The following is a 15,569-nucleotide window of genomic DNA, read 5'->3' on the forward strand; positions in this document are numbered from 1 at the left end:
TTAAATAATTTTCCATAAGATTTTCAAGATATTGTATAAGTTTTTACGAGTAAAGTGTTAATTGCATCCCATAAGATTTTCAAGATACTTATGCAAGTTATAAAGAGCAAGGTGTTAAATTGTTTACCATAAGGTTTCCAATATATTTATGTAAAGTTATAAAGAGTAAGGTGTTAAATTGTTTACCATAAGGTTTCTAAGATATTTATGTAAGTTATAAAGAGAAAGGTGTTAAATTACTTACCATAAGGCTTCCAATATATTTAATCCTCATTGAGCATATAAAGATTATATAAATAAATGAATTTTTTTTCTTAAGATGTTTTGCTTCCTTTAGGTAAAAACATAAAAAATACATACATATATATATATAAACACATCAAAACACTTACAAAATATTTCATATCCAAAATTAAGCATATATATAGTACATTCTATTAATTTTCTCAAGATGGTACACTTGTTAGTGAAGTTCCTCTTCTTGTTATTCATCATGCCTTATAACATTGAGGGTTGTGAACCCGAGGTGCACATTCACAATGATGTTCCTCAGAATTCTCCTCAGTTAGAATTTCATTGTGCATCTGGAGACGATGATCTTGGTTATCATTATCCTTCAGTGGGGTCGGATTTTAATTGGTCCTTTTGTGCGAGTCCTGTTACGTTATTCTTTTGTCATTTTTGGTGGAATGGAAAAAATATACGCATTGATGTGTTTGACCAATTGGGAGGCTGCGTTGGTGATGCAAAACGTGGTTCTGTTCCAAACTATACTGTAAAATGTCATTGGCAGGTGAAGGATGATGGTATCTATTTAGGGTATTTTGATACTGATGTTGATCAACTTGTATTTACAAAATACCGTGATTGGTAAGATGTATTTCTTTTGTTTGAAAAAAGTGGATTAATTAGAAGGAAAAAAATAAAAATAAACTGCCAATAATTATACTTGCAATATTCAAGGTTGTATTTTGTGTAATTTATATATATTACCATATGATTATTTATTAACGTGATAGTTTTATTCGACATGTAAATAAATATTATATTGAGGTCTAGTTGTAGGAGATCGAACAAAATAAGTTGATAAGAGAAAATTTAAACGCTATTTATGTGAAGTAATTGTTATCAGTGGCTGAGCGACCTAATGATCAGGGGTTAATTCGAATTTCCTTCAACGAAAAATTATATTATTTATATATGGTTAAAATAAAATTTTATGTATATATAATAGATGCTAAACCCTTTCGACAAGTTCATATGTCTATTTTTTTAAAATTTGAATCTCCTTAGTTAAAATTTTGACTCCGCCACTGATTATTGTAGAAAATAAACTCAGAATAGATCCTAATCATTAAAATATATAAGGTCACACGGCAATCATCTAGAACTAATGGAGCAGATCGAGGCACTCCGAGTTTACCTTAATCTATTTTTTTTTACTAATATCTTAATTAATAGCTTCCCACTGCTTGCAAAGTTGTCAAGATACATATGTAAGGAATCGTTTGGTTTGAATACGACAGGATACGATATGATGAGATTAGTTATGATGGGATAAGTTGTGATGAGATTATTTTTTATTGATTGTTTGGTTTGTTGCATTCAAAATAATATGCACTATATTAAGAATAAATTATTTATTTACAAAAATACCCTTTATAAATATGAAAAGTGATGTATAAAAAGGGTTTAAAGGGATATTTTTGTCATTTACCTACTTTATCTCGAAATAAGTTATCCCGGGATTACTGTACCACTCAAGGAGAAGGATAACTTATCCCAGTCATAATTATTAATCTTAGGATAAGTTATCTCACACTTTGTAACCAAACAAACAATTGAGGATTACTAAAAATTTATCCCAAAATTATTTTGCCTTATTCACCACACCAAATGACTCCTATGAGTTATAAAGAGTAATTCGATGTTTAAATTTATTCTATTACAATTTAATGAATCTTTTTTTTTTGCCTATTCTGGCTGATTTCTTTCTTATGATGTTTTTATTCCGAAAACGTAAGAAACTAAAGAGATGGAAATAATGCAAAAAAGATAAAAATATTTCCTTATTAATGTATGTCCTTTTTTTAAAAAAAATTAAACCATGTAAATAAAATTAGCAAAAATTACAAATGACATGGCAACCTAACCTCCAGACACAAAAAGAAGGCATACAGTGGAGTTATTACTCCTAAGAGATCTTGCCTTAATGTATGTCCTTAAAAATATTCTTTTTCCTCCTTTTGTTAATCTACAACATTCAGGCCGGATATTATGGACGGCAGGTGTACGTTCTCAATAAACTTCTTGTTACGTCACCTATATTAGAACTTCATTGTGATTTGTGCATCTGAAAATGACGATTTTTGGGGCATAATTTTCCAGCTGTGGGAACGGATTTTTTATTGGAAATTTGCACGACCAAGTATACATTAATTATTCTTTTGTTATTTTTAGTGGGTGAAAATAATAATCAAGTATTCGATGTATTTAATAATAGGACAAGATGACTTAGGTTGTATTACTTTTCCCTTCAACTACTTGGATGATCAATGTTTTTGGAATCTTGATTATTTGCAATCCTTTCATAAAAGAATATGTCTTTCTTCCTAATCCATGGACCGGAAAAAAATTATAGCAAGTTCAATTTCAATGACTTGTTGTTCCTTAGGTTTTGATCCCACCATCAATAAACTCATAGTATTGAAAGTAGACTTGGTAATTTCTGATGAACTTCAAGTGAGTAACTGGATTTTCACCATTGGGATAGACAAATCGTGGAAGAAGGCATATGTAAATATTCCCAATTTTTTCCCTAGGAGGAAGGATAGTGTTTGTATTGATGGAGTTATTTATTTTCTAAATTTATTTGGACCAGGTAATATATTTGCATTCAGTGTTGGAGATGAGAAGGTAATTCGAACCATCTTGTTGCCCGATGAGGTAAGAAGGGGATACTCACCAAAATTATTACATGTAAAGGGACAAGTTGCAGTACTAGTTGTTCAAAATGAGACAATATGGATGAAGCAATCGATCGAGCTACCATCAGAGTTACTAGTAAACACATCTTGTATCCCTTTTTTTTTACCACTAACCTTAAGGGAGAGCTTCTATCAATTTCAACCTTAAGGGGGTTGCACTAAATCATGAAGAGAGTATTTGGTCCTTGAGATGATCTAGGAGTGCAAGTTCATCGGAGAATTACATCATATATAGTAGACTTTGAATTTCCTTTTTATTTCTTCGTATGTTTACTTTTTCTAAGCTTCTTTATGGTAAAGAATGTTTTAGAAAAATCAATGGTTATATTGTTAGTTATGCTACTACAATTTGATTTCTCATTGCTTGTGTTGATTGAGCTAGTAAGAGTACTAGATCATGCTTTGAATCTTTATTTGCAAACTTTTATAGTTAAGATTTCAAATCTCGAAATATGACCATTTCTTGTTACTTACTCCTCTGTATTCGTGTTTTCAATGTATTATTACTCAGTATGCTTTGTTATGCTTCCACTCTTGTTAAGTCAACGAAAACAATCTCATGTAAGAGTAACACTATCCAATAGTGCTCGAATGCAACCCAAATAATCTATGCAGAACCTAGTAATTATAAGCAAAATAAAATTATGGCTTCTTACATAAAATAAAGAATTAGAATGCGAAACTTATAAACTTTAAATCTTGGATATGTCTCTAACTTCAAGATACTTACTTATTAAGCTTATTTTGGATCAATCAACTCACTGACAACATCTACATTGTATGATATAGGTGATATCGACCAGTTGAAAACCAAATTCTGCATGGAGTTATAGAAGAGATACAAACCATCTTGCATAATGTTCCAAGTGCACCTCAATTCCTCACACCTTATTCCATCTCTATTCAAATCAAAAAGAAGGAAATTTCCAATTCTAATCCCAGCAGTCATGTTACATAAAAGATTAGGTACCAATTCTCCAGTATTATTAACTTGAACTATGTACCTATGAAGATTTGATTGTTTAAGGCCAACCCTTGGAACAATTACATCATTCATTTTACAATCAATGTATAATGGATCGATCAACTCACTGGCGATATCTACCTTGTATGATATAGGTGACATCGACCAATTGAAAACCAAATTCTGCATGGAGTTATAGAAGAGATACAAACCATCTTGCATAATGTTCCAAGTGCACCTCAATTCCTCACACCTTATTCCATCTCTATTCAAATCAAAAAGAAGGAAATTTCCAGTTCTAACCCCAGCAGTCATGTTACATAAAAGATTAGGTACCAATTCTCCAGTATTATTAACTTGAACTATGTACCTATGAAGATTTGATTGTTTAAGGCCAACCCTTGGAACAATTACATCATTCATTTTACAATCAATGTATAATGGATCGATCAACTCACTGGCGATATCTACCTTGTATGATATAGGTGACATTGACCAATTGAAAATCAAATTCTGTGTGTAGTTGTAGAAGAGGTACAAACCATCTTGCATAATGTTCCACGTGCACCTTTTATGCTGGACATCACATCTAGGTACATCTCTATAAAATTGAAAAAGTAGAAAAGTACCATACCTAGGACCAGCAGTCATGTTACATAAAAGAATAGGTTCAAATCTACCTGTGTTGATTTCAACAGGATATCTATGAAGATTTGATTGTTTAAGGCCAACTCTAGGTTGAATAATATTATCGTTCATTACACAATCGATGTATAATGGATCGATTAACTCACTAATGACATCAACATTGAAGAAATTTGATGTTGCATAAAAAGAAAATGACAATAGGGTTAAGAGATAAACCAAAATGGACAATTGAAATTGGAGTGAACAAGACATATTTTCCATGGCTTGGTATAATGACTTTTGTTAGTCAAATTATTGAAGTTTGAGTGCTTTAAATAGGCTAGAACATTTAACGAAAATATCCATCAAACGTTGAAGGGTCATTTTGTCCTCTACTTAAAAAATATTCTAATAATATCTTTGTACCAAAAAATGAATTTACATTCCAATAAATGATAAGATTATATTACAATGAATCTGGTAAACAAGAAGACATTAGCCTGGGTTTCTTTGGATAACTCAATATAAATAGTATTTAATTGACCAATTCAATACAAAACACACGTTCATTGTACTAATTAAATTCTAATTGTTACTCATGTATAGTTACTGTTTTTTTTTTTTTTTTTTACATTACATTCATACTTTTTCTATAAAAATAAAATCAGTTACATGATTAACAAATACATTCCTTTTTTTTTTGTATACGAAATTATTAAATTAATTTTTTGTGTATTTTTGCTTTAAATGACTAAATAAAATCTAAATATCAAATATTAATATAAATATATAACAACACCTCACTAATGGCCATAACTTTTTTAAATAAATATTGTTATCATAACTAGGTTTGAGTTTGACTCTAATAAGATTATAGAAATAAATTATTATTATTCTTATTATATTTCCATTTTTTCTTGCTATCCAAAACATAAGAGTCAAAAAAAAGAGAAAAAAAATATTGATAAAAGTATCTCCTTAGTTATATCATTTTTGTCCTATATAATACCATAAGACATTTGGGAATAATTTCATATTATTCAAAAGCATTACACGTTATTCTCTCAACGCGGTTCACTTCTTAGTGAAGAACCTCTTTTTATTACAATTATTTATCATGATCCATAACATTCAGGGATTTTGTTTGCGCCATATATTTTGAATGCACCAAGTACACATTCTCAACAACCTTCCTGTCAAGTCTCCTAAATTAAAACTTAATTATGCATCTAAAGACGATGATTTGGAATATAATTTTCTTGATGTGGAAAAAAATTTTAATTGACAATTTTATCCGACCAAACGTACATTATTCTTTTATCATTTTTGATGGGATGATTATAATAGTCAAGTATTCGATGATATAACGATTTGCATTATCGCGTTCATGATGGAGAAGGTCACGTTGAAGAGTGTCATTATAAAGTGCAGTATGGTGGCTTTTATTTGGGTTATTATAATAAGGATGTTGGTAAAATTCCTTACACAAAATATCGTGATTGATGAGCAGAATATTTAATTATTTTTCTTGTCAAAATTAAGTTAGTTAGAAGAGAAAATGAATTGCCAACAATATTTATCTGTTTGCGTTTAGGGTATACATGGATGTTAATAAATATTTCCAATAATACAAGCATATTATTTCCCCTTTGTTTTTCAAATTACTTCAATTCTCTCTCGTTATTAAACTATCCTCTTTCCATTTATTAGATCATATTTGCCATTAACCGATTTTCTTAGGATTAAAAATGTCCCTCCTTTTAACGGTACCTTGGTGTTAGACCCCTAAGTTTGGACATAAGCGTATGGGGCGAAGGCAGTGTCAAGGACTTGTGCATTGCCTCTTGACACGGGCCTATGCGGCTGGCAGAAGCAATGTGCGGATGGCATATCGATGACATGGCATGAAATAGGTCAAGGTGTGCTTGGGTGATGGCAAGCAGCTTGACTAAGGCCAAGGCGCTTGGAGGAAGGCAAGAAGCATGGCAACAGGCAAGGAATGCGCGAGATAGACGCATGACACCAAGTAGACATGCGCGAGGCAGGCGAATGGCATGAGGCACAGGCATGCGCGAGGCGCAGACGCATGGCACCAGGCGGGCATGCGCGAGATAGGCGCATGACACCGGGATGGCATACATGCAGGCAAAGGGTTGGCATCGACAGACATGTGTGATGGCACGGGCATGCTGAGGCCAAGGCTGATGGACGATGCCAAGGCATTGGCTCGATGATGGCAAGGCATTGGCATGGTATTGGCATAGCAGCGCGGGCAAGGCGTGGCCATGGTGCTGGCAAGGCAATGCGGGCAAGGCACTGGCAAGGCGCTGGCAAGGCAGCATTGGCAAGGCATGTAGGCGAGGTACGCGCGACGGTTGAGCAGCGTGCCAGACATATACAACAGTTGGCAATTCTCTAAAGACCACGTCCCATGATCTCCGAAATTTAAGGACACATTTTAGGGTTGTTCTCCCATGATTCCCCCATGTAATGCAAGTATTGCTATGCACGTCCCTCCCCCTAAGGCTGCTGTTACATTCTCTATATATAGTAGGCAGAATTGGCTAAGTGTTAGGCAACAAGAGTTTTGTAGACTTAGCCATATTCTGAATGTATTCCTTTATAATATTTGAGTGAGATATTAATAAAGGTTGGGTTGATTGCCTGTACATTATGTGCTTGTTTCCGTGTGCGTGTGTTTGATATTTATTTGTTTAAGTGTCAAATATTTATGTGTGTGTTAAGTAGGCTGAAGTTGGCTGAGAGTTGACTGCCTAGCGGTGGTATTTTGAGGCAAAAAATCACCCCCGTTACAACTGGTATCAGAGCACGATGAGAAGCTTAACGATGGACAACCCAATGACAAACGCAGGTAACACAAAGGATCATGTGGCGGCCCTTGAAACGCTTGTAGGAATAATGGCGAATGTGGATGATACAATGACTATTGTGATACACATCCACAACTTGACTGCTGAACTTGCTCGGTTTCGTGAAATTACAAGTATCAAAAATGCGGAATATGACAAATTTCATGAAAGGTCTTTGGCTCAAATGGAAGATTTGAGAAAGACCAACAAAACCTTAAAATCGGAGATTGTGGTGCTGCGGAGGGCCATCGCTGCAGGCCAAGATGTTGAACGCTCCAAGGTACATGTTCTTAAACCAAAAGCCTTCACAGGTTCACGATTGGCAAAGGAATTGGAGAACTTTCTTTGGGATATGGAGCAGTATTTTACTACTGCACGTATCTCTGAGTTGGACAAGTTAAACATCACTACAATGTACTTGTCGGGTGATGCAAAACTTTGGTGGCGGACTAGAGATGCGGATGATACTAGTGCGGGCAGACCTAGGATTGATTCTTGGGAGAAACTAAAGAAAGAGATGAGAGACCAATTTCTTCCTAGCAATGCCTCATGGATTGCTAAGGATCATTTAAAGAGATTGAGGCAGACAGGTTCAATCAGGGACTACATCAGGGAGTTCACCTCTTTGATGTTAGACATCCAAAACATGTCTAATGAGGACAACCTTCACAATTTCATTTCAGGTATGCAGGCTTGGGCTTAGAACGAACTAAGGAGGCAGAATATGAAGGACCTCTCTAGTGCGATTGTAGTGGCCGACTCATTGGTGGAATTTCGCTCTTTGCGGGTTCCTTTTGAAACTCCAACTTCTTCTAAGTCAAAGAAGAAGGTTGAAAAGAAGAAGGAGTGGAAGAAGGATGAGAGGAAAGGAGGCACTGAAAAAAGCAAGGCAGTGGCAGTCTCTGGTCGTTTGAGGAACAAATCAGCAAGCGACAAGGGATGCTTGACGTGCGGAGAAAATCACATGGCCATAAACTGCTCAAATTACGAATGCGTGAATACCATGATTGTTGGTGTAGCCAATGCGAATGAGGAAGGCGGTGTGGTGGCTGCTTTGGCAAACCCACTTGGTTTGCTTTTGAATAACCATATTTCATTAGTAAATGCAGTAAGAGAGTCATCTAACAACCCTCATTCCTCGTTGTTACACATTGAAATGAAGGTGAATGATCAAGTGTTGGTAGCCATGGTGGATACAGGGGCTACGCATACGTTTGTGGATGTCAAACTTACGGCAAAATTCGGGCTAAGGCTGACCAAGAGCCCAAATTATATGAAGATTGTTAATCGGGTTTCCCAATTTATTGAAGGGATGGCTTATGACGTGAAGATAAGTGTAGGACCTTGGGAAGGAAAGTATAGCCAGATGGTGATTCTGCTCGGGGATTTTGACATGATCCTTGGAATTGATTTCTTGCGATGGAACTGTTTTGTTCCAATGCCTCACTTGGATGGTGTGATGGTGATGCAGGAGAAAATGGTTGGCTTTATTAAGGTCTTTCATCCTTATGGTGAAGTGGAAAAGCTGTAGAAGTACAAGAGCCCCATCATTTCTGCCATGATAGTCGAGAGAGGATTGAAGAAAGGAGAAGATACCTTCCTTACTGCATTAGTGGAGGTAAAACCTGATGTGAAAGTTGATGTGCCTGAGTGTGTGGCCCTTGTTTTGGAGGAGTTCAAATATGTGATGCCCCTAGAACTCCCCAAGACTCTGCCACCTAGAAGGGACATCGATTATAAGATCAAGTTACTGCCAGGTTCGATTGCTCCAGCGCAGTCACCCTATCGGATGGCTCCTAAGGAGTTGACTGAGTTGAGGAAACAACTGAACGAGTTGTTGGATGCATGCCTATTTCAGCCATCTAAAGCTCCCTATGGTGCTCCTGTTTTATTTAAGAACAAGCAGGATAGAACGATGCGGATGTGCATGGACTACCAGGCATTGAATAAGGTAATAGTGAAAAACAAATATCATGTTCCCTTAGTTCATTATCTTATGGATAGATTGAGCAAGGCTAGCTGGTTTACTAAGCTAGATTTGAGGTCTGGGTATTGGCAGGTTAGAATAGCTGAAGGGGATGAACCTAACACTACTTGTGTAACTAGATATGGGTCTTATGAATTTCTTGTAATGCTGTTTGGGCTAACCAATGCCCCGACTACTTTCTGTAACTTAATGAACAATGTCTTGTTTGAGTATCTTGATGACTTTGTGTAACACCCCATAAATATTATTGATTTATGGATCCTTTCTTTCATGAAGTCCAAATAAATTATCAAAGTTTTCTATTTAATTCAAGCATGAAACTTTATGGATTTTTCATATCATAATTCCAAATGCATAGATTATTAAATATATGAAATTTAATTACCTATCTTATATTAACTTATATTGGCTTTTAAATGCATTAAAATGTTGATTTATCAAAAGTCCTTATATGAAGGCATGAAAAGATTTTGATCATGTTCTAAAGTATTTTGATCATGTTCTAAAGTATTTTGATCATGTTCTAAAGAATTTTGATCATGTTCTAAAGTATTTTGATCATGTTCTAAAGAATTTTGATCATGTTCTAAAGTATTTTGATCATGTTCTAAAAGTATTTTGATCATGTTCTCTCATGCCTAAAGTAATTTGGGCATAAATTTTCATAGGATGGTCCAAATTAGGTGATTCAAATTTCTGAATAACCACAACATCATTACATACAACTTTCATGAAGAACATATCTTAAGATTCGGATTTTAAGTAGATCAAATAAATTGATCTTTGCAAGACATAGTGCTGTGATGGAATGGAGTATTTGTAGAATAAAATTCATATCTCGATGTAGAATGCTCCAAATTGGATGATTCTTGAACTAACTGAAACTAGACTTCTATATCTACAATTCTTATGAAGACACCAAATTCTAATAAGGAATTTATCTTATTCAAACGCAGCTTCGAAAACAGATATTCCGTTAAAAGAGATTTCATCTCACCTACCATAGAAAGATCTAGAACCATTTGACATCATCCATGACATCAAAATTCTCCATTGAATTTTCAAGATCATCCTTTATGATTATGTTTATTTATTGTTAGGTCCCTCCTCCACACCTATAAATACCCACCTTATTTCCTCATTTTATTCACCAAGCTTTCTTAAGCAACTCTTCTCTCTATATACTTCTTTACTCCTTCTCAAATATAGTTTTAGTTTTAGTAGTATAAAGATACTACTCTAGTGATTCTTATACTCCGGGTAGTACACAAAATAAACCGGCGAGAAGAAAAGGCTAGGAGTCCAAGAGTGTTCCAATTCGAAGTAAAGCTTCCGATTTAAGGTATGTAAGGCTTTCATAGCATTGGATTGAGTTCGTCCATGCGCCCAATATTTAAATTCATTATAATTGAGTTATAGTTGAGTTTTATCCAAATCTTGAATTCTAAATGAAATAATTCTTCTTCTATTGAGTTTGATATATTTATGCATTAATATTATTATTATTCTTATCTCTCATATTATTGGAATTATTGTTCATGGCTACTTTCCCATGAATCCAAATTGATTTGATGTTCATGAATATTTTTACACATGTTTTGAGTAAAGATGTTGGCTTTTTATTATTTTCATTGATAAAAAGAAAGTTATATGAATTAATACTATATTTGTATTTTATTGAGTTTTGAAAGAGCAAAAGAGTTGAATTTGAATGAATTTGAGAAAAATGATATTCTGAGCAAGATGTTTTGATGAGATGTAAATGATGTTTTTGAAAGTATAATGATTGATGAACATGAAATGAGATGAGTTTGATGATTTAAATTAAAGTCCAATGAGACTAGATGATGAGTTTAATATGAGCACATATTTTGGGAGTAGTATTGAGCACCGAGTTGGGTAATAGTTTAATTGACTCAAACCCCAGAACTACGTAGCCAGCGTAGGATGGAGGCTATGCCTCTTAAGTCCCCAAAAGAGGACTTTGATGAGTAGATCCAAGATGGTGATGTCCTTTACCCTGGCAAGGTATTGGATGGATGTGGCAACGACATCGCTTCGTTGTATCATCGCTAGCTCATAAGTGATGGTTGTCGGTTAGAGAAACTCCCAACTGAATAAGCATTGCTTGTTACTATTATTTTTATTATTATATTTTAAACTTGCATTACATATTGATGTTGAGATGATGTTGAGTTCTGAGCTGAGTTTTCTTGAGAGAAGTTTCTTGATATTTGTCCTTACCTTCCTGCCATTTTACATACTCGTACATTCCATGTACTGACGTCATTCGACCTGCATCGTTTTATGATGCAGATACAGGTGTTAGAGATCCTCAACAGGCGCTTCGTTGAAGATCATCATTTTTCAGCTATTTGGTGAGTCCTTCTTATATTCGGAGGAACTCTTTATCCTTTAATTATTGTTGAGTATTATGTTTCTTTTAAGGTAGCCATGGATATGTCATTGGCACCATCTAAGAGTATTAGAGGCTTCATAGACAGAGTTTAATGATGTAATTGGAGTAGTTTTCCTTTGAAACTACTTCTTCTAAAAAAATTTCTTCTTTCATTAGATATTGTTAATGGAGAGCCCATATAAGTATTCTTATTAAGTCTTACGCTGATGAATGAATAAGTGATGAGACCAAGTGGTTCTCTCAGAGGCCAGAGATGGTTTCTGAGTGCCGGCCACGCCTAGGGTACCCTCTCGGGGCGTGACACTTTGTAGTAGTATACTTAGACGATATTGTCATTTATAGTAGATCACTAGATGAACATATTGGCCATTTAAAGAAGGTGTTGTCTCAGTTGCGGGAGTACCAACTATATGTCAAGATGGAGAAATGTAAATTTGCCCAACAAGAAATAAAATTTCTTGGACACTTGGTGAGTCAGAACCAAGTGCGCATGGACCCAAAGAAGGTGCAAGTAATTACATATTGGTAGGCTCCTAAAGGCGTGAAGGACTTGAGTTCTTTCCTTGGGTTGGCTAATTATTATCGCAAATTCATATCCGGATATTTAAAGAAGGCAGCTTCCTTGACTGATTTGCTGAAGAAGAATGTAGTATAGGCATGGTTTGATAAGCAGGATGGTGCGTTCAAGATGTTGAAGGAGGCCATTGCATCAGAACCTATACTAAGGCTGCCAGACTTTGAGCTACCATTCGAAGTACACAGTGATGCTTTGGACAAGGCCGTGGGAGGTGTATTGGTGCAGGAAGGGCACTCCATAGCTTTTGAAAGTAGGAAGTTGAATGATGCTGAGCAAAGATACTCTACTCATGAGAAAGAAATGGTGGCCGTGGTGCATTGCTTGCATATATGGCGGGTGTACTTGTTGGGACTAAGTTTGTTGTCAAGACGGATAATGTTACAAACACTTACTTCAAAATGCAACGTAAACTAAGTCCTAAGTAAGGTTGTTAGTAGGAGTTCTTGGCTGAGTATGACTTCGTATGGGAGGACAAGCCAGGAAGAAGCAATTAGGTTGCCAATACTCTGAGTTGAAAGGAGATATTTGCTGCTATGTATTCGATTTCCAAACTTGAGTCTAATTTTGTTGATAAAATTAGACTATGTATTGCCAATGATTCATTATATGTGAAGTTAATGAATTAAGTGAAAGAAAGGACAGTAAAGAGGTATTGAATCGAAGATGATCTGCTCTATTTCAAAGGAGGGAGGATCGTGGTACCTCAAGGTGGTGGATTGCGCAAATACCTACTGAAAGAAGCGTATAACACCACATGGTCTAGACATCCGGGTGTTGGATAGATGCTAGCGTTACTATCTAGGGGATACTTCTAGCCGAAGATAGAGGAAGATGTGGAAGCATATGTGAAAACTTGTCTAGTGTGTCAACTAGACAAGACTGAATGCACAAAAGAGGCAGGGTTGCTGCAGCCTCTTCCCATTCCTAAGAGGCCATAGATGTCAATTTCTATGGATTTTATTAGCGGATTCCCAAAGGTAAATGGTATGGCATCGATCATGGTTGTAGTGGATCGATTCTCAGAGTATGTTATTTTTGTAGCTGCTCTAATATTCTGCTCATCAGATGTTGCTATTGAATTGTTCTAAAAAAATGTTGTTAAGTTCTTTGGTGTGCCAGCGGACATCATCAGTGATAGGGAAAGAAGGTTCACATGTCGGTTCTGGACGACATTATTCAATATGATGGGGACTGGCTTGAAGTTTTCTACTGTGAAACCACCCTCAAACTGATGGGAAAATGGAAAGAATTAATCATTTGTTGGAGGAGTACTTAAGGCACTTCGTGATGGCAAGTCAACGGAATTGGATTGATCTATTGGATACTACACAATTTTGTTACAATTTGCATAAGTCATCAGCTACAGAAATGAGTCCATTTGAGTTGGTCCTAGGTAGGCAGCCTATGACGCCGCTGGATGTTGCTAAGCAGAAGGCGCAGGGTAAGTGCCCAGCTGCTTACTGCTTTGCCAGGGACAAACAAGAGTTACTTGTCGAGGTGCAAAACAGCTTGCTTAAAGCCCAAAAATGCATGAAGAAGTATACTGACCAGCGGAGGAAGTCGCTGGAGTTCAACGTTGGTGAAAAGGTGTTGCTGAAACTTACCCCTCAAATTTGGAAACAGATTACAAGTAAGTTTAGACACCGTGGTTTGATCCCAAAATATGACGGGCCATTTGAAGTGGTCCAAAAGGTTGGCAAAGTTTCTTATAGGTTGAAGCTACCTGAAAGGTTGAAGCTGCACCCAACTTTCCATGTGAGTTTCTTGAAGCCGTTCTGTGAGGATGCTGAGGATTTAGAAAAGAATCAATCAAAGAGGGCTCCGGCTGTGGTGCGCACACAGTTTGATGCTGAGATTGAGAAGATACTGGATCATCGGGTATTTGGAGTCAAGAAAATAGGAGGAAATAATTTTTAATTCAATGGAAGGGTAAGTAGGAAGCTGATGTTAATTGAGAGAAAACTAAGTCACTTTGGCAGTTCAACAAGCAATTGGAGGACTACCTCAAAATAGTCTCCCCTAGGACGTCGAGTTCAACTGGTAGGGGTGGTTTGTTAGACCCCTAACTTTGGACATAGGCGCATGGGCCGAAGGCAATGTCAAGGGCTTGTGCATTGCCCCTTGACACGGGCCTATGCGGATGACAGATGCAATGTGCGGATGGCATGTCGATGAAATGGAATGAAACATGTCAAGGTATGCTTGAGTGATGGTAAGCAGCTTGACTAAGGCCAAGTCGCTTGGAGAAAGGCAAGCAGCATGGAAACAGGCAAGGGCATGCGCGAGATAGGTGCATGGCACCAAGCAGACATGCGCGAGGAAGGCGGATGGCATGAGGCACATACATGCATGAGGCACAGGCGCATGGCACCAGGAGGGCATGAGCAAGATAGGCACATAGCACCGGGTGGCCATGTATGCAGGCAGGGGGTTGGCATCGGCAAACATATGTGTTGGCATGGGCGTGCTGAGGCCAAGGCTGATGGACGATGGCAAGGCGTTGGCTCGATGATGGCATGGTGTTGGCATGGCAGCGCGGGCAAGGTTTGGCATGGTGCTGGCAAGGCAGTGCGGTCAAGGCACTAGAAGGCAGCATTGGCAAGGCACACAGGCGAGGCACGCGCGATGGTTGAGCAGCATGCCAGACACATGCCACAGTTGGCAGTTCTCTGAAGACCACGCCCCATGATCTTCAAAATTTAAGGACACGTTTCAAGGCTGTTCTCCCATGATTCCCTCATGTAATGCAGGCACTGTTGTGCACATCCCTCCCCCTAAGGCTGCTGCTACATTCTCTATATATAGTAGGCAGAATTGGCTAAGTGTTAGGCAGCAAGAGTTTTGTAGACTTAGCCATATTCCGAGTGTATTCCTTTGTAATATCTGAGTGAGAGATTAATAAAGGTTGGGTTGATTGCCTGTATATTGTGTGCTTGTTTCCGTGTGCGTGTTTTGATATTTATTTGTTTAAGTGTCAAACGTTTGTGTGTGTGTTAAGTAGGCTGAAGTTGGCTGAGAGTTGACTGCCTAGCGGTGGTATTTTGAGGCAAAAGTTGAGGTGAAAAATTACCCCCGTTACACTTGGCATGGTTAGGTGACAGTAATTTATTGATCCACGTGAATATTTGATCCAACTCA

General features: G+C 36.8%; 1 protein-coding gene across 1 annotated transcript; it reads left to right on the top strand.

The window, feature by feature from the left end:
• The first annotated feature begins 451 nt into the window (after positions 1 to 451).
• LOC129883724 (S-protein homolog 19-like) lies at positions 452 to 874 on the top strand. Its single transcript, XM_055958334.1, has one exon. The coding sequence runs from the start codon at positions 452 to 454 to the stop codon at positions 872 to 874; it is 423 nt and encodes a 140-aa protein (XP_055814309.1).
• Positions 875 to 15,569: the final 14,695 nt, after the last annotated feature.

Source organism: Solanum dulcamara, chromosome 3 (genome assembly GCF_947179165.1).
Source record: "Solanum dulcamara chromosome 3, daSolDulc1.2, whole genome shotgun sequence".
In the NCBI taxonomy this organism is placed as follows: Eukaryota; Viridiplantae; Streptophyta; class Magnoliopsida; order Solanales; family Solanaceae; genus Solanum; species Solanum dulcamara.

What these genes read in the sequence shown, in the direction of transcription:
- LOC129883724 (XM_055958334.1), top strand. Translation starts at nt 452, where the DNA reads ATGGTACACTTGTTAGTGAAGTTCCTCTTCTTGTTATTCATCATGCCT.